Source organism: Pectinophora gossypiella, chromosome 5 (assembly GCF_024362695.1).
Source record: "Pectinophora gossypiella chromosome 5, ilPecGoss1.1, whole genome shotgun sequence".
Taxonomy (NCBI): Eukaryota; Metazoa; Arthropoda; class Insecta; order Lepidoptera; family Gelechiidae; genus Pectinophora; species Pectinophora gossypiella.
Window position 1 is genome coordinate 15,281,620 of NC_065408.1, and position 20,908 is coordinate 15,302,527.

The 20,908-nt window shown below is 37.0% G+C and overlaps 1 protein-coding gene across 2 annotated transcripts in view; it reads left to right on the plus strand.

Moving 5' to 3' along the window:
- LOC126367066 (uncharacterized) overlaps window positions 1-20,908 on the plus strand; it is a 166,472-nt gene that overhangs the window by 88,343 nt on the left and 57,221 nt on the right. For both annotated transcript variants that reach the window (XM_050010461.1, XM_050010460.1), the window contains one exon: window positions 3,080-3,216. In XM_050010461.1, coding sequence (XP_049866418.1) covers window positions 3,080-3,216 — 137 coding nt within the window. The remainder of the gene's footprint in view (window positions 1-3,079; window positions 3,217-20,908) is intronic.

Here is a 20,908-nt window from a genome sequence, read left to right on the forward strand (position 1 = left end):
ATGGTTACTCCCCACCAACTCCCGTTTCCCGATCGTGTAGTGTAATAGCAAATCGGCGGATTGTAACCATGGAAACCACGAGCTCGAGCGAGTTGACGAGGAATAACAATGGTAGCCACCCGTGATCTTGACAACTGACTGTCGGGCAGATAGGTCTAGTAACAAGCGGGCCGCGGCAGCGGAGCGGAGAAACGGAGAAATATTGACCAATACAGGGAATTGCGAACTAGTCTGTGCAATCCTATTGGTTAACATTTATCCGTTTCTTTGCTCCGCTGCCTCGCTCCACTCCGTACCTTGCTCCGCTTCGGTGGTTAATTACAGTCCCTATGATTTGCGTCTTCCGTCCTGCATTGCCGTACCGACACACAGGCCTACCCTCGTCTATTAAAGAGGGTACGGAGTACGGACTACAATCTGGCTGCCTGTCCACCGGAGCGGATCGGGGCAGCGGAGCAGAGAAACAGAGAAATATTGACCAATCCTATTGGTTTATATTTCTCAGTTTCTCCGCTCCGCTGCTGCCTCGCTCCGCTCCGGTGGTCAGACAGCCTGATCCTTGAATTTTGAAGACATCTTGCAGCCACTTTTGATATCAAGTCATAAGGACATACGTAACTGAGTATTCCAGTCCAGCATAGAAGATAAATAAAGCAATCATCATCTCCCTAGCGTTATCCTGTTATTACAGGGTCCGCTTACCTAACCTGAAGATTTGTCCGGTTTTTTACAGAGGCGACTGCCTGTCTGACCTTCCAACCCGCGAAGGGAAAACCAATCCAATACAACAGGTTAGGTCACATACCTCCGAAACGCATCTCTCGGGTATGTGGGTTTCCTCACGACGTTTTCCTTCACCGTTAGCACGTGATTATAATTTACAATCCAAACATGAATTCGAAAAACTATTTCGAAAATCATAGCTTTAGGCCCGTGCTGTATAAATAAAGTACTTAATAAAAACATAATTTTATTTTCAAGGTAAACGTGTCATATACAATCAGGAATAAACAATAATACATAGTACCCAAGCCATAAAACTTAAATACGAGTAAGTACCTAAATTATCTAGCTCTATCGTATTTCATAAGCTTAAGTTGCAATACCTTTATAAAAGACCGCACCAAGTTCCTTTATTTAGATTTAATAATATGCGGAATATACCACAGCATATATTCTACAAACGACAATATTTTCTTGTTACGTCATACCGCAGTGCGATGATTACAAATTATTACAAATATATTTGCCTGAGGCAATGCCTGCACATTTTCTAAGGATTCATTTATTTACTTATAAAGTGGTGATTTTTTCCTTCTTGTATAAGTATGAAGTACTTTAAGTAATGTATGTTGTTAGTTATTCGGTATTTTTTTTGACGTGACTTATTGTAGATTTGCCGCAGGTGGCATTAACTACTTGGCCGGATAAATGGGGAGCGCTGAAGGCTCTCACCCGGTACAACGTTTAAGACAACAGGCCTGAGAGTGCCCAGTTGGGCGCGACAATCAGGTGATTAGCCTGTAATGTCCTAACCAAACTAGGCATCACAAAGTATTTTTTTCTGTATGTCCCCACCGGGATTCCAACCAGGGGCCTCCGGATCGTGAGCCCAACGCTCAACCACTGGACCGCGGAGGTCGTACGTAGACGTTTAAAATATGCATTTTTCTAAAAGCGGTCTTTTAAATGCCAGACGAGGTTTCCGATTCTAACTTGACCTTGAGACCGGTTGACTATACAGTCCTCCTACTTGGACGCCATTTTCGGCTAATCTACCTCTCTATAAGGCATCGCGACTATTCACAAATTAACATTCGTTTTAAGGTTCCGTCGGAAATGGCAAAATTGGAACTGTTAAATTTCAACATATATATCCGTTTTTCGTCTATTAACTAGTTTGAAAGTAAAAAAATAAATAAAGTTAGTAATGTGATGGCACTATGCACAGTGTAAGTGTATTGGCTCTACTATTGGAAAGAATAATTTAAAAAAAGAAAGCGGATATTAAATAAATTCTAGAGACGAGCTAAGTTTCCAATAAATATAAGTACTTACTAAAGAAGAAGAAAGAAAAAAGATTTATTTAATTTGTTGGACGCCACAAATGAAAAAGAAACAAAATAATAACAGCAATAAAAAATATTTAACATGAATGTGTCCAGTTTGAGTAGGTATTCACAGTTCAATAATTAATAACATAATGTAGAGACATCCTATGGAGCCCGCAGATTATTTAAGTATGTCAGCCACGCACTTTTCTGATGTATTTGGCCACTAATTACTAAATGTTAGGGCGGACATGCTTGATTAATCTTTTTTCTGTTTTCCTACAAATTACAATCGTATTCGTAAGTAAGTATTTGTTATTTTTGGCACTGCGCAGTCACTTAGACCAGGTACGTATTTCTTCACCGACATGCTTCTCTTTACAGACATCACTTGTAACAATTACTTTATTGCACGCACAGGAAATACAAAATAAAATTGAAATGGAAAGAGCAGGTGCAATAGACGGCCTTATTTCTAGGTAACAATCTCCATAATAATAAGAATAGGTAGGGAATAATTGTCTATACTTTGGGTAACTTTGAAACAGCCACACGATAATATTTAAGGCATACCTACCTGTAGGCTATTTGATGTAAATATTTTAATTATTTATTAGCGTGCTCAGTGGTGAAGGAAAACATCCTGATAAATCCCACATTTCCGAGATATGTATTTCGGAGCTATGTAACTTTCCTTCCGTGGGTTGGAAGGTCAGACAGGCAGTCGCTTCTGTGAAAAACTAAACGTAATGCTAGGGTGATGATGATGATTATTATTATTTATTATTCCCAAGCTCTTGAACGATGATTATTTTCTGCTCTGTGTACTCGGCAATAGCTCGTATAGCCAATTTTGTGCGGGAACGTATCGAACCGAACGTACATTGTGGGTATGTCAGCACACCGCCTAGACTTCAGACTAAGCCCAATTTATCCAAAGCATAGTTTTTACGTAATATGATCATACATAACTATGGGTAATTTATGTCGTAAAAAGTCATGCAGCATTATCAATTCTGTCCCCGCAGGTGGTGGCGTGGCCGGGCACCGCAACTCGACCAAGATGTCGTACGTGTGTCCTCCGCAGTTCATCCGACTCGGCCACAGCTGCTACTTCTTCAGCGACAACAAGGCCACCTGGCAGAACGCACTCTTTGCTTGCAAGGTAAGAAACTATTGCTCACAAAAAAAATACTACTTTACTAAATTCAAATTCAAAAATATCTTTATTCAGTAGGTAACGTCTGATCATCTAATGATTACATATTACGACGTCTAACGTCCGCTATATCGTCTGTATTAATTCTATTGAATTACTTTTATTACTAAAATAGACACTCCGCTTCGCTAAAACTATTAAAGACCTCAATTCTGAACTCCAAAACAGACCGACAGACGCACGGACGACACAGTGATCCTATAAGGGTTTCGTTTTACCTTATGAGGTGCGGAATCCTAAAAAGAAAGAACCTTGGACAATTAAACTTCCAGATAGTCTCAATTTCAAGGCTAGATCCAGAACTATTAGGAACTAATTCGCAGCTAAGTGGTGTTACACAATAACAAATAGTGCTAATTAATTTAATGCCCCGCCCAAGTGCGCTTGATTCGAATTTATTACATACTGTAAACTAAACTGGAACGACCTTAACCAGGCGATCTCTTCAATGGAAATGTCGTCAACCAGTCGCTGAAATCTACAAGAGGATTGGTTGATCTATCATCAAATATATATGACGTAGACATACTAATAAGGTTCAATCAATAAAATGAATAGAAGTGAAAATTTATAGTACAAACAGTTGTACTATATATTTTTCACTTCTATTCATTTTATTCTGTGTGGAAGTAAGTAACGAAATACTACCATACCTACCTACACATTTTGTTCTGTTTCTCTGACTTGTCTGTACAAGTCAGAGAACGAGAGTCAGAGTATAGTAGTATTTCGTTACTTACTTCCACACACATAAATTGTTTAACGAAAAATTATAGCCATAACTACGTACTCTTTTCATAGGTTCCAAGTAGTTAATGCCATTTGGCAAATCTACTTTGGTTAATGTAGTTTTAATCTACGTGAAAAACAAACTAAGAATCTAAACAAAATACCCACAGAAAGTGACCATTCATAGATTCATTTCAGCAATAAGGCCGCCAGATTGTACTGTATCTATCTTCATCTGTGTGAATTTGTTTTGTATGTTGTGTGCAATAAAGTATATTTGATTTGATTTGATTCATTTCCTGAAAACTGAAATGATTTTTGGATCCTAATTGTTCTACTTGACTGGCAAATCTAACGAACCCCAAACAGCAAATATAAATTGCATCTGATTAGACGTCTGCATATGAAAATTGGACTGGCCTTCATATATTGGTCAGATTGGTTTTTGCCAATTGCTGTTCATTGATGGAATGACTCATCGCATCGTCAACCATATGGCGATTGTGTCTAGCGAAATATTAGATAATATTCAGACTTGAAACGTCAATCGAGTACTGCGGGGTGGAAGGTTAGAGGGAAACCACTACCCTATTTTCCCTAAAAAAAGTAGCATGAAGAATTCTACACCGACAAGAGCGTGGCTCTTGATTAGTGATGATGAAACATCGATACTGTCTATAAGGCCAATGATGATAATGTCTATATTAAAATATGATACAGCGCGTCATACAGCGCATTGGATTACACTGTAATGTTGTATGTACCTTTATAAATAAATAAATAAATAATAAATGATGTTCACGTACCACGAAGACCTGCAGCCACCAATGAAACTAGTATTGTGAATTCTCCAGTAAGAGTGAGTCAAGCAAAACACTAAAACTGGAAAAATAAATCCACTTGAATTTCTGATAAAGACAGCTGCTAGCTAGCTAACTGGCCATCAATAAACCAACTAACAACGAGCTTTTTCAGACGTCATTAATTTAAAAGGTAGTTAACAATATTGAAACAACAATAAAGAATGCTACACATGTAAATAATTCACATAATATCGGTTAAGTCGAACAAGGACCTCATAACATTTCCTATTCAAGTCCACCACACTATAATCCGGCCACACAGAACGTACCCCGAAATAACCACATTTACAAACATTGGCTAAAATGCCAATACTAGTAATAAAACGTGTGAAATATTGAACATTTGTTGCCACCACGATAATTTGACAAACATGCTTCGAGGTTCAATACACGTCAACAGTTGGCTGCAGTGATGTAATAGGAGGCTCGAAACTTATGGTGGATAACGTCGTTTTTCTAGAACATTACTTTATCACCATACTTGCTAATAATACGTTATCATACCCTGATACCAAGCAAAAGGACTCAGGAGCAAGAGCAGAGGTTGGAAGGTCAGACAGGCAATCGCTTCTGTATAAAACGGGTCCTGTCAAATCTTCAGGTTAGGTAAGCGGACCCCGTGAAAAACGGGATAATACTAGGGAGATGATGAAGCAAGAGGACTCACCAACATTAAATCAACAACACCAACAACCACCAAATCGCTTACTGAACAATGTAATCAATAACGACAAAAATCAAGTTGATTTTAAGAATCATTGCAATAAGTTAGAATTACAAAGTTGATATATACAACTTAATATTTAAGTGTAGAGCTATTCAATATTCCCATAAAAGATTCAACACAAGCCAGGCAAAGTTAGAGCTGCTATTTTCTGCAGTTGACCTACTCGGGATTTAAACAGTTAAGCAGCCATTTCCAGCTTTATTGTTAGTACCATACCGGTGAAAACGTCTATACCTAAATATACACTATTCCTAACATTTAATAATTATTGGCTTAAGCCGATGAACAGTCTACCAGTCAGGGTTTGGCAAAAGGTAGGAGATAGCATAGTGGGTGTACATACTGTACACATCTGCATATCTCATCGGAAATGGGCGAAATCAGAAACATTTATTTATTCAACGTAATTATCATGGATAAACTTGTTGACAGTCAATTTAACATTTTTGAATCTACGTAATTTCCAAGATCTTATGGCTGAGGAGAAGAAATGACAAGAAACCGCAACAGCAACATATCTTTAAAATTAATGTAGGTATACATTACAAGTTACTTAATAACTAGAGGAGGCGGGATGCTATGTTGTGTTGTACCCCGGAAGTTTTGTTTATCGAGACGTGGCGCATATCCACGTATGCGTGCTAAAGCGTAGTTTGGAATTAACCGCGCAATGCACTCGATAAACTACACCTTAGGGTTAAAAATCTAAATTACAAGCGAGACATCTAAAGAATCCTAGTGGCCCACTAAATCTCCGCTCTACTGGTAAATATTTCCTCAAAATAGAACCACTAACAACTTCGCTCTAAACCTATCAATAGACTAAATAGCGAGCCTAGCAGCTGAGGTCGTAAAACAACATCAAAGATCACACACAATTAAGCATGCGTTTACGTCGGAAAGGATTATATCTAAGTCGAGCTTCTTAAAATATGACGACATTTTCCGGGGTATTATCCATTGACACCAAATGTTCAGTCAGATGAATGTACACATGTATCTTGTTGTTTTAAATACCACTCGTTAAGCCCTTTGTAAATGAGCTAAATGCAATACAATATTACAATAGGTATACAGGGTGTTAGTGACATCGTAACGAATACTGAGGGGAATGATTCAGACCATGATTCTGAGTTAATATCAAGTGGAATTTTCCGTCGCGAAATTCGTGTTTTTTTTTTATTTACTTTTTTATTATTTTCAATTCTATACTTTTGCGAACGAAAATTCCACTTAATATTAACTGAGAATAATGAGCTAAATCAGCCCCCTCAGTATTCGTTACGATGTCACTTACACCCCGTACCAGTACATACAGGTAGCCATACAAGTAGGTATGGGTCTTAGTGACACTGTAACAAATACTGAGGGGGATGATTCAGACCATGATTCTGAGTTGATATTAAGTGGAATTTCCTGTCGGAAAATTCATGAAAAATTTTGTGTTTTTTTTAAATTGTTTCCCATTCCATACTTTTGCGACGCAAAATTCCACTTGATATCAACTCAGAATCATGGCCTGAATCATCCCTCAAAGTTTTCGTTACGATGTCACTAACACCCTGTATATTAAAGATAAAACTGTTTGCTTCTCGATCAATAACTATTACTTAGTGTCCAAAAGACAGTCCAAATATGTGGAAAAAAAATATACCGTCGACTTTTGCTATCTCTATACAACAATTTCTAACTCATATAGTAGTAGATACAGTGACTCAACACTGTGAGATCCTTGGGGGAGGTCTATGCCCAGCAGTGGGCGTCGTACGGCTGATGATGATGATAGTGACTCAATGATTTAGGTTACTCTGTCTTAATTACTAAGATAGCAACCCAACCCAACCCAAGGCGCTTGGTTAAATCGCACACTTTGTACGCCAAACACAGAGACTCTAGAACCACGACTGCAATTTATGGCAGGAACATAGCAGCGCAATGCAACTGTATAACCAAGAAGTATTATCGCCTTATCTAACCTCTTATTTCCGAGCTTCGCTCCCAGACACTGCAATTTGCCCGCTGAAATAAGTCAGTCGAGTCGTTCTTCCTTGGCATTAACATATGAATAGATAGTAACTTCGCAAATAGATGCTACAGAGAATACGTAATGTGATGCAAATCGTATGGATGGTTGCGCTTGCTTGGTCACCACTGCGATATACGAAACGTTAACACTTGTTGTTTTGTTAAATCTGCAAGGTGATGTCGTTTTCTGCTCATTTATAAATATCGTAATAAACACCTGTTCGGGAATAGATGCTTGTTTTTATTGAATCATTTCAACACGGACTTATCCTGAGATAAAATTCACTGCGCACATAATAAAGGGTCATATTGGCATCGCTTCTAATATGAAACTATGACTGACGCTGTAAATAAAATAAATAATAAAAATAACAGGCGGCGATACAGATGATTAAAAAAAAAAGTGAAACGCGGGTACTTAGTTCATCGTGTTATTATTGCCATTAAATTATTATTTCATAAACTTCAAACTAACCTAACCTATATTGGGTTTGTTTTTCCTTTGCGGGTTGGAGCGGACTGCGTGAACACGGGATAACGCTAAGGAGATGTTGATGAACTTTAACTTGATACGAGCATAATTAAAATTCAGCATAATATTCATTCACAACATAAACCTCAAATATGTACGCGTCGGCGTCTATTTCACGGTTCCAAGAACTAATTCCGAGAAACAATGTATGTAATGTAGACGAACGAATTTTAATGAGGTCATTATTGTGTTTGTAAAATAAAGGCGGCCTACGGGTAAATTGTTGCTCCCTTTTGGCTGCGACTCCTTAAGTTTTAAACGTTTTTATTTTGTATTTGGAACTCATATCTATAACTTGTTACGTACACCAAAGGTTCTCCCTCACCGCAAGTATTCGCGCCTATAATGTAACTTTACAGATCCGCGCGTTACGTTATTTAATATTGTAATTTAATGCTTAAAATTTAATTATAAATGTTACATTTAAGGCGACTCCCGAGGAGGAGGACCTATAAACATATTCTTGTCTAGTTATACGACTAAAAGTAGCTGCAACTTATCTTTCGACGACTTGTAACTTTACTCAGTCCAATAGAGATTTATGCTGCAGATGTCAACAGTGGTTTTGTTTTGAAAAAATGAGCCAGTCGGATTTTTCAAAAAATAAACCAAGCAACCACGTAGACAAAGTAAGGTTAGTACGCTATATCAGTCCGTTTCTTCATATTTCGCGAAATCAGCAACATTGTGAGAACATAAAGTCCAACACAATGAAACATAAAACAACACCAATGAAATCAAACACTTTATAGACGCTATCTACGTAGGTATAGGTGGAGCTGAGGAATCAGCAGACATCTCAAGTATCCGCAAAGAAACAGCTACAAGTCACAGAACAAACAATCTCAATACCCTCTCGTTACTTTATAAAAAGATACGCGAGCCGATAGAGACAGCTTGCCCGTCCGTCTGTCCATTACCATTGAACTCTAAATAGATCCAGATAAATAGTTAGACCACCGTAGTTGAGCGTGGGATATCGGTAGAAATAGTTAGAATGTTTATATTATCCCCGACTGTTATTCTAAAGATGATACACATCTGTTTGGTTAGATATTATGTTAGAATTAATAACTCACATGTGCTGGTTTTATATTCGCTCTATTGTTGTCATTGTCAGTAACATTATCTTAATCAAGTTTGCCATCGTAATCTGTATTGAGGTCAAGGATGCCTTTAGCGGTTTTTGCTTGTATTACACGGTGTTTTGTTTTCACGATAATATCCATGTAAAGGATGCCTTTAGTACGTTATGTATTGTGGATATTCATCTTAGAACTTAAATAGGTAGGTAAAATAGTAGTAATGGTAGGTAGGAACTTATAAATAGGGTAGGTTTTTGAATAGGTTAATTACGGGCGAAAGTAGTGTGTGTCTAACGTCTGTTACACAATAAGTACCACATATAATCTATCTTCATCCTCGCATCTATCATCATCGTCATCAGCCCATTGCAGTCCACTGCTGGACATAGGCGTCTCTCACAGCGCGCCACAAAGCCCTATCCTCAGCCTTACGCATCCAATCGGTTCCAGCTATCTTCTGCGTCTATAATCGCTGATATTGATGTCTTAAGATAAATGTAATGAACTTTGTAATGATAGTTCAGTAATCCATCCGCTTTTAAAAGCTCATCTTTATAAAGAGTAGATAAGGGGAGTCCACATTTGTACATTCCACTTGATTACCCAAAACGAAAACAGCATATATTCTATGTCCTTATCGCTGTCCATACATGACCATCAACTCAAGTATTTTTAGTAAAACATATCGATTGCCTATTATTCGTTTAGTAGACCGTGAAATGTCTCTTCGTTCCATCTGCTATTGTTCTCTAGAAATGTAACAATTTTTCGCATAAATAATTCAAATGTATGTTTAGTATGATCTAAGTCACTTTTGCTAAAGAATGCGTGTAACAGGTGTTAGACTGCTATCGACGGCGACGTCTGGCTCCGTTGTAAGTTAGGAACTGTTTACGTAGATTGGTGAAATGCTTTCATCTACACAAAGACGAACATTAACAACACTTATGTTGGTTATTTTGGTACGCGATTTCATCATCTATTGATATATTAAAAGCTATTGCACAGTTAATGAGTATATAAATGATAAATAAAATGAATATTCTTAATAACATTCTATAAATTAAATCATAATAAACATATAAAACAATACTTAAAATATAAGTGCAATAATATTGTTAAAATATAGTATGATAAATATAAACTATATCACTGACTAATAATTAAGTATGTTGTCCTCTCTACCAGTTTCAGTGCCCTTACCGGGTCCATGTTGATAACTTGATACTATAATACATACTTCTGTATTTTTACAACACCACAATTTGTACGAACACATGATCGCAATAAATCATTTGTATTTCTATTATATTTTTTTTGAAAGTCTAAATAAACAATATACGTAACATAAATTCAGACTAAGAAATGTGTGATGCTCTGTCGCGGAGCCACCACCTCCAATTCAGTTGAAAACGATATAGATTACTGTACGTACCATGTACATAGTGTACGTGAAAAGATTTTATGTGTACGTGCTATAATTAGAAAGAAAACAACAAATTAAAGTGGCTTCGCTGGAGAGCATACTCCCCAGCGGAGCCACTCAGTTTGCATACTTCGAGATGTTTTCTTCCTGTAAATTGAAGTATAGTTTGATGTACGTACTACGTACATAGTGTACGTGGAAAGATTTTATGTGTACGTGCTATAATTAGAAAGAAAACAACAAATTAAAGTGGCTTCGCTGGAGAGCATACTCTCCAGCGGAGCCACTCAGTTTGCATACTTCGAGATGTTTTCTTCCTGTAAATTGTAGTATAGTTTGATGTACGTACTACGTACATAGTGTACGTGAAAAGATTTTATGTGTACGTGCTATAATTAGAAAGAAAACAACAAATTAAAGTGTATATGACGGCATGAACAAAACGTGAAGCGCTGAAGATTTTAAGAAACAATCTCCTTGCGAGAACTTTTTATCTATGCACAAACTACTAAGAGAACCTATTTCAGACGAACGTCTCTCATACAAAACAAAGAGCCTCAGAATTTAGAGTATGACACTTGATTTGACATATAAAATTATATTGCCACACGCAAAAATAATTGTGGGGTTGCCATAGTAATGATATGGCACGGCGTGGCAGTAGTGATAGCTTTAAATTATTTAGATTACTTACTTTAAATTTTGATGACAAGGTTTATAAAAAAAAGACTGCAGTTTACTTGTATAACATTTTATTTTTTAATTTTGTTTTATGTTTTATGGATTTTTTTTCTGAAATAGAGCTTTATTATTATTATTTTAAATATGCCTTTTTGCATTAATGGCAAACTTTCATCTAAACTCTCTAATCTAGAGACATCTGTACCCTTTAATATTTTGTTTATAATAACACTGCTAATCTTGAGAGACCCGGAAAGTTTTTAATAAAAATGTCTTTGTGCAATCCGCATGGCAAACACAATTGTTCCCAGTAGTCCTAAGCCTTCGCAAATTGTCATCACACAAACACTGTAACTTCTGCACTTCTAGAGTTCTTCCTAGCTCACTTTTAGGAAACTGGTGAAATATAACGTCTTTTCGCTTACTTATCTTACACTCATACTGTATGGATATCACAGTTTCCTAGTTGAGAGGCTAACTACGGAATTTATTCAACGCAAATTTCCGGCCGTGTATCTATGACAGATTTGACATAGATTGTCAGTGCCGTACCGATCCGTCACCAAACCTTGTCATCAAAATTTAAAGTAATCTAAATAATTTAAAGCTATCACTACTGCCACGCCGTGCCATATCATTACTATGGCAACCCCACAATTATTTTTGCGTGTGGCAATATAATTTTATATGTCAAATCAAGTGTCATACTCTAAATTCTGAGGCTCTTTGTTTTGTATGAGAGACGTTCGTCTGAAATAGGTTCTCTTAGTAGTTTGTGCATAGATAAAAAGTTCTCGCAAGGAGATTGTTTCTTAAAATCTTCAGCGCTTCACGTTTTGTTCATGCCGTCATATACACTTTAATTTGTTGTTTTCTTTCTAATTATAGCACGTACACATAAAATCTTTTCACGTACACTATGTACGTAGTACGTACATCAAACTATACTACAATTTACAGGAAGAAAACATCTCGAAGTATGCAAACTGAGTGGCTCCGCTGGGGAGTATGCTCTCCAGCGAAGCCACTTTAATTTGTTGTTTTCTTTCTAATTATAGCACGTACACATAAAATCTTTCCACGTACACTATGTACGTAGTACGTACATCAAACTATACTTCAATTTACAGGAAGAAAACATCTCGAAGTATGCAAACTGAGTGGCTCCGCTGGGGAGTATGCTCTCCAGCGAAGCCACTTTAATTTGTTGTTTTCTTTCTAATTATAGCACGTACACATAAAATCTTTTCACGTACACTATGTACATGGTACGTACAGTAATCTATATCGTTTTCAACTGAATTGGAGGTGGTGGCTCCGCGACAGAGCATCACACTAAGAAATAACCTAATGACAACTTACAGATACTTTTTCTAAACTCATCACCTCTAAATAGTGAATAATCTTTAGTGTAGTGTGTGTGTGTGTGTGTGTGTGTAGTGTGTAGTGTGTGTTGCATTGTTATGTGTGTAACTAAGTAATATAAAATTATACTAAAAAACGATACTATGTATTTTGCCTAATCCAGTTGCAAGCAACTCTATCTGGAATTTCTGGAAATTTTAGCCAGATTGATAATCAAATCAAATACCATATCGTAGGAAGTAAACAATAAGTCTGGGGAGAGCTGGAGAAAGTAGTAAATAAAAAAATTGCGTCATATTACAACACCATAAAAAATGCATTAACCAAAACTGAAATCTTTCGAAAACTTCGAGGTCGAATTAATTAGAAGTGACTCTTAATCTACGGAACGCAAATGAAAAGTCTTCACATTACATCGCTAATGAAGCAAATATCCATGCTAAATCTACCGCAGTTTTCTCCACAGACCGCGATCTCATTACCGCAGTATGATCTGGTTTAGCACCGGGTTAACTACTGGGTTAACCAAGGAATACAGGAAGGCGTATAATGTTTTATAGCGAGTCAGATGGTAAAGCGCCAAGTGACGTCTTCAGATACCTACTGACATAGTGGCATAGTCCCGCGGTCGCTCAGTACTGTCAAACCGGATAAAAGGAACCCATTTTGTAGCTATGAAACACAAACATCTTTTTTTAGCTCCAGGTGAATCCATGATAACCACTGAATGCTCTAAACCACTGAATTCGACTTTTATGGCTTTAAATTTGTTTGGATCATAGACAATTAAATCACGTGGTTTTCAGGGTTTGTGCCCGTTTAATAGTAATGGGTTCGCTCCCTATTACATGGCACTTAAACATAGCTGGTGAGGAGTGGAACTTAGGTAAAGCTAACTTTAGAAGGAAAAGATTTAAAGCTGAAGAGGAATTCAGGTTATGGTAAAATATTAAAACTTCAAAGTACTATACAAACTATCTATATCAATAAATAAAGCGTTCTCAATTTGTTTAGAGACAACTTTGTTATGGATATAATAACAAAAGTACTTTTAAATTCCGATGACAATAACCTCCTTCTATTTTAGACTAGACCAATGCAATAGGCTACTTGACAACCTAGTCAAATGAGGTACTTTTACGAAACGTCAAAACGAAAGTTTTCTTTAGATTTTGTATAGAAATACTGTCCTGTGACTTCATCAACAAAAGCGGTCAAACGTCATATGCATTGTTACTTAATTCATAAATAAAATTCGAAAAAAAATCTAAAATTAAAAAGAAGTTGCAGCATTTTATACTTTGTTTTGACCCAGTCAAACAATTGAAACAAAGCTTTAAATCACCATTGTTGAGATAATCTTAACAGTTTCAGCAGTGAGATTTGTTTTGACGTTAACTGTACCAGTGAACTCGAAACTAGGGCAGAATGGTAGACACGTCTGCTTTATGATGTCTTAATGTTGGTAATTAACAGGACAGTATGGATTTTGCAGTTGTTGGGCAATCGGGTATTGAACCTAATTATATCGCATGTTGCAACACGCGTATAGGTTGGTAGAAGGAAGCTCATGTTATATTTTTCTGGGTAGTTGCATTGTATTGTGTTAGATTTTTTAAATGAATGGTTTTGTAAAGGCTGATTCGTCTGTATACTTATTTATTTGTAAAACGGTGCATTCTGAAATATTAAATATTTTGTAGTTTTTTTAATTAATAAAGGCATTTAAAAATTTGAAAAAATTATTAATTTATAAAAACAATTCTTTTTCTTTGTAGTCAAATACATTAAAAGCTTCTGTTTTCATTTTCAAAGATTTCAGTACATACCGGATTATACTGTACCGAACAATCTTCTTTGCTGTCAAACGTCAAATTGTATATTTTTACAACAGTATTAGCTAAACAAAATTCCCTATCGTGAATACGAGTAACTTCTTCCGTGTTCTTATTTTCTTCGTCTACCCACACATTGAGTCACTACACTAGATCTAGTGCACGAAACGCACGAAATAATTTATTTTACTTCGCGTCCGCTTCATTGAGTCCACGACCTTCGCGGATCTAATTGAAAAATATAAAATGAAACTTCTCAATAGAGAAATGGCTCGTGGTACAAGGTACGAACTTTTAAAAAATACCGTCTTGGATTTCAATAAGTACTTTGAATTTCCTTAAATCATTGCTATTGCATTTACAGCTGTTTCGTTTTGGTATATAACAATATTTTTATAAATTTTTGTATTTTCTGATTATTCTATGTAATTTATATTTAACGACCTAAAACAAACCGCAAAACTCATGCCATGATCTTAAAGATATGTGAGCTGGTAAAAGTTTTATTCTGGATACGAAACTTTTTTGAATCAGTGGCACTTAAGACCGTCAATTCAAAGTCAACACTGGTGGCGCCAAAATTAGCCAATTCCCATGAATGACACCGTCGTCAGACCCCGTCGCTCATATCTGAACCCATAAAGTGTCGCATTCCTCGCCGATTGGGATCAATTCTGTGACTGTTGACATCATCTGGCCCTGCTTACACAACACCTATTAGAGATCTCTTCCGACAACCGTGATATCATCACTATTTAGACTCCGAGTCGCTGATTTCAAGCCCGGACACATAATATTTACATACATACATACATACATAAACTCACGCCCGTAATCCCTAATGGGGTGGGCAGAGCCACAAGTAATCAAAGACAACTTGCAGCCACTGTTGATACGAAGTCCAAAGATGGACACATAATATTTGATTGATTGTTATAGGACATGACTAAATAGCGTAGGTAAGTACGCTGTTTTGTCAAACCAAATAGTGAATTCCTTCCAAGGCCAATCTATAATAAACATTAAAACACGACGCCTAAAATATAATGTTATGTTTTGTGCAATATCATCCCCATTTCGTTTTAGAGCCATTCATACTTACATCAATCTTTCAATTACACCGTTCAATTAGTACATGGGATTTTTTAGCGTTCGCATTTTAAATTGAATCAATTTGTTCAATGAGCCTTCTGGCGCTTGAATTCGTCTAGATATAATAACTGTTTTGGCATTGGCGCCTCCCAGAACACATTGCATTTTATGTTTTACATTCACTTAGCTGGAATCTACATGGCATAGCAAATTTTATCATCAGGCTGCTATTGGTCTAATGAGTCAATCCGTATTCATAACCGGAGCTTTCCGTGGAACCAGTTTGACTGTACTTTGGTGGCCTACCAATTTTATGAAGCCTAATTACGTCTCGTGACCCAGTCAGGCAATTCCGCAATGGATTCTAGGACCTAAATAAAATAAAATCCTGACTGGAACGCGCAATATCTTCTTGAATCTAAATCGTTTACGTGAGTTTTATTTACTGCATTTTGTGTTCTGTTAAACTTTTTTGTACTTATGTGTGCTAAAATCTATGAAAAATTATCTTGTAGCTAGAATCGCATTTTTTTTTAAGCTAAAAAAGTATCTCTCTAAAAAACTCATCAAAGACATTCCACCAGTAAGAAGACACATGAAGACGTCACCGCCAATTATGACTACGGTACATTTACACAGATGTTTGTTAAGTAAACATAGCCTACTTATATCGTGACATTGGTATTATCGAGTATCAAGACGACTTGGTCTTTTCAGTTTCATACCACCTGCAGTAAAGTGATCGTTGACATTGTATAGGTCATATTCTGTTACTTTATTGCCCGATTCAATAATTTTCGATTTGCTTCGGTATGATACCATTCCATACCATTCAGTATGATTTGCTTCGGTATGGAAGACATACGTTGCATAGGTCTGATAGTTTCCAATTGGAAGGTCAACCGGATTTTTGTGACGGTAAACATCTTGCCTTTCATATTTGTAAAAACCGTAAAAATAGAATCTTATTTTATTTGAAATATAACGCACATTCAACCAGTCGCGTCGCCTGAACATACGATCTTGAAAAAAAACCAAACGCTAAGGCGGCGTCTACGCCAATGTGCAATACTGCCGGTAGATAAGTAAATAAACTGCGTTAATATTTTCACGCGACTGCAAATGGAGGTGTTGACTCGATTTTTATCACAAATTGAGCGTGAAATGGAGCATAAAAGATATAATTATATATCAGATCACTTTTGATAAAGATTATTATATCAAGATCATCTCTTGTCGTGTTATCTCAAGTTTGGGCATCCAGTACGTCTGAACGTTAACCTTATTATGTCATTCACCGTCAGAATTAGCATATCAAATATTTTGAGCTAGCACAAGTCGGAGCAAAAACTAAACAGGGTTATTGACTTATACCTGTTTATTATCGTCTGTTACGGTTCTTATATCATCGAAAATTGGTAATTTGTTAGATTTCATTTGCGATATTCTATGCTGGTTATCGAATTCGAGACATACCAATGAATCAAGCGACTCACCTTTCTTACGAGTTTATTTTTCATTTTGTGAATATGAATCATTTTATTTATTATAACCTGGAAAAATATAAACAATATATTTATTTGGAAATTAAATTGCAATTGGAAAAAAAATAGGATTTTTAAACTAACCTTCTATTTTTAATCAATCTTTCATCTTTATGATTAAAATTCGAATCTTGTCATATCATTTTAAAAGGCAACGCTACCAAGTTACTCATCTCGCTCAATCACTATAAAATCAATCATTTGGTTCCCTTTCTATTTGTCTGTTACAGTTATTAAGACATTTATCAATAGTGGTGTAGAGGCGATAAACATCACCATTGGTGGCCAATAACATTAATTGGCGATTATTTTCGTCTGTCTTATTGGGGTCAAGTGCCTCGTCTGCGTTTGTAGAGCCATTGGGTGCTATCATATCACAATTTTGCTACTGGTTGTACTGTCACTAAATAGTTGTTATGTTATGTCTTCTTCTTCTTTTATCGTGTGGGTTGTAAGGTAGATTACCTATCAACCTCATCAACCCTGCTGTCAAGGTTATTAATGAGTGACTAGTGACTCATGTAACGACTACGTACTTGCATCAGTGATTAGTAACCGGGACCAACAGCTTAACGTGCCTTCCGAAGCCGCATAGTCCTAACGTAACTAGAGACCACAAAGTTATTTTTGTGATATGTCCCCACCGGGATTCAAACCCGGGGCCTCCGGATCGTGAGCCCAACGCTCAACCACTGGACCACGGAAGCCGTTATGAGCTTATGTTATGTTATGCTCTTCCAAATCAACGTACTTAGTTTATAAACATAGGCAATGTATACATCTAGACTCCACAATAAGACAAACCCAGCCGCAGTTACAATTCAACTGTCAATTGGTGCCTGTAGGCAACACTCGAGACAGACGCTGATCCAATTATACTTGCAAATTCGAGCACATCACATAATTGGAACCAAAGATAAGATCTTCCACGGAACTCGAGTGAAGCTGGATCCCATCGTTTGACATAAAGTTCATAGTTGTTTAATTTGTTTATGTCTGTGGGTAATTGAGGATAACTGCTTTCATTACCCTGAATAAAGCCTTTGCTCGGGCATGCGCAACTAAGCTATTAAAAATATGCTTTTATTTCTATCTCCGTAAATACACAATCTTAATCGTAATTTTCTTAATGTCTCCAATACAATTCCTAAATCTTAGTTAGGCTTGATGGAAAGGCGTCGATTATCTCCAGCCAAAACACTGTTCAAGCGTTTTATCATGTTCTATAACAGGCTATTGGACGTTGGTCCCGTTTACAACTTACTGATGTAAATAAGTAGTCGTTACATGAGCCAAGGGGCCTTTGGCGGCTCAATAGTAACCCTGAAACCAGGGTAGAGAAGTGGAGTACCAACCTCATCATCCCACATGATAGAAGAAAAAGACAGGCTATTGCTATTCTTCTATATCTACACACTCGTTCTTATAAAAGGTACAGACATTCCGTACGATTAGCACGATCTATTTATAAAGGGCCTTATACTGCAGTCGGTCCCTATTCTGATACAATCTAATGACAACTCAATCACAACTTGTGTTGCTCTGTCGTCTGTGCCAACTATAGTCTAGAACGAATGCCTTGCAGTTTTATTTGCTAATTCGACGTAATCTAAAATAGGACTATTAGTAGCAAAGTTTGAAGGTATTATTACTTTGTGCTTCGTATAGCTTTTTATATAGAGTTCATGGAATAACGAATAATACTACGTATAGAAGGGAACGCTCCGCTCCCCACCAGCGTCTGAGGTAGTTTACCTCACCCCCCTCGAAAATAGTTTAGACTTGAATCGTATGATGATGTCACATACACAAAAGTATCCAGGGTGTGCTGTCGGGTAAACATTGAAAGCAGAATGAATTGTAGAGTCCAGTTCAAACGATAATATATATAAGCTTAGAGCAACACGGGCCTCCGGCGAACCGGAGACAAAGTGATGGAACCTACATAAAGGAAAATACATTTAGGTACATGGCAATAGGGTATTAAACTAGGTCAAAGACAAATTCTAAAATAGATAAAGAAGTCAGTAAGATAATTAAAAAGCAATGTAATTTTTCTTTTTAAATTATTATCGATTTTTAATTATGAATTAAAAATGACGACGATTAAATGAATTAGGGATAAGCTCGCTTATATGCTTTATGTAACGATAAATCATATGTAAATTTGCTTTGTTTTTTAAAGCAATAAAGAGTATACAAACAAACAAACGACGTTTGAGAAATGTAGGACCATTCCTTCTTCTTTATCGTGGAATTGACAAAGACAAATCAATTTGTCTGTTCCACGAAAAGATACGCTGTTTTTCAATACCGCATATTAACGGAATAATGAAATGAATGCCGAAGGTAAATATTCCTACATACAACACTCAGGGAAATTCTGCAAAAACTGGACCTGTCAAACATTCAGGTTAAAGAAACGGACTCTGTGACAACGGGATAACGCTAGCTAGATACGAAGTGAGATGTTCGCATCTACAGCTGATCATCCGTCATGTGACGTATATTATATAGTACTAACATAAAATGCATGACCTGCCAATATAATTAGTCGAAAAATTCCCAGAAATAATGCATCTAATTAAGATTTATTTAATTCGCGTGCGATTTATTACATTTCTCGCTCGATATACTATCGCAGTCGCTTGTCTTGTTGACGAACGAGGGATATAGACAGACGGACGACATAACTACTTGTGGTGTAAGTTGAAGCGATTTTTTTTTTGACGTGACTTATTGTAGAATTGCCGCAGATGGCATTAACTACTTGGCCGGACAAATGGGGAGCGCTGAAGGCTCTCACCCAGTACAACGTTTAAGACAACAGGCCTGAGGGTGCCCAGTTGGGCGCGAACCTCGGCACAGGGCGCCGTCTGAGAGGAATAGTATTTGGGTCGACAGCGATAAGCGCCGATTGAGGGAAATCGTCGACCACGCCGGCAGGATCGGTATCGCAGTCATATGACCGGACGGAGTGTATGACCGTACACAGTTATTTACAGTAACGGAGTTTGACTAAAAATAAGCAAAATTCGTTATAAAATCTAAAGTAAAATCCTTGATCTGTCATAAAAAAAACACGAACTCTTATCACATTGAACTGCATTTCTACTTTATCCCATTTCTTATAGTTGTATTTTTTACGCCTTTAGTTTCATAAAGTAGGTAAGTATGTTAATGAAGTTATTTTAGAAGGTCCCATCGCAAAATAGAAGTATATATAAAACTAAAAAAAAAAAAATACTGGTTCCCGCCACCGCTACCGCTTATAACTCGCACCAATGGGATTTCCTAGAAGTGCGCGCGAGGTGCCAGCATATCGCATGATGAGCAATGGCTCTGGCACGCCTCAGTTTAGTTTAGATGCCTCTCTCGAATTGTTACCGCTTGCACTCGCTCGCGTCATTAGTTAAACGCTATTTTTACCGACTTCAAAAAAGGAGGAGGTTCTCAATTCGACCGTATATTTTTTTTTTTTTTATGTTTGTTCGGGCATAACTTCGTCGTAAATGAACCGATTTTGATAATTCTTTTTTTGTTCGAAAGGAGATATACCCAAGGGGGTCCCATGTCAAGGAAGTCAGGATCTGATGATGGAAGACCAGAGAAATCGAGGGGAATTTTCAAAAATCGTAGGGGCGACTAGTGCGTTTGTAAGGTCATATTGATCGGCTCGATCTTTAGGCTTCGGGAAAACTTCCCAACCTTCGAAAACTGGTCAGCATCAGGGC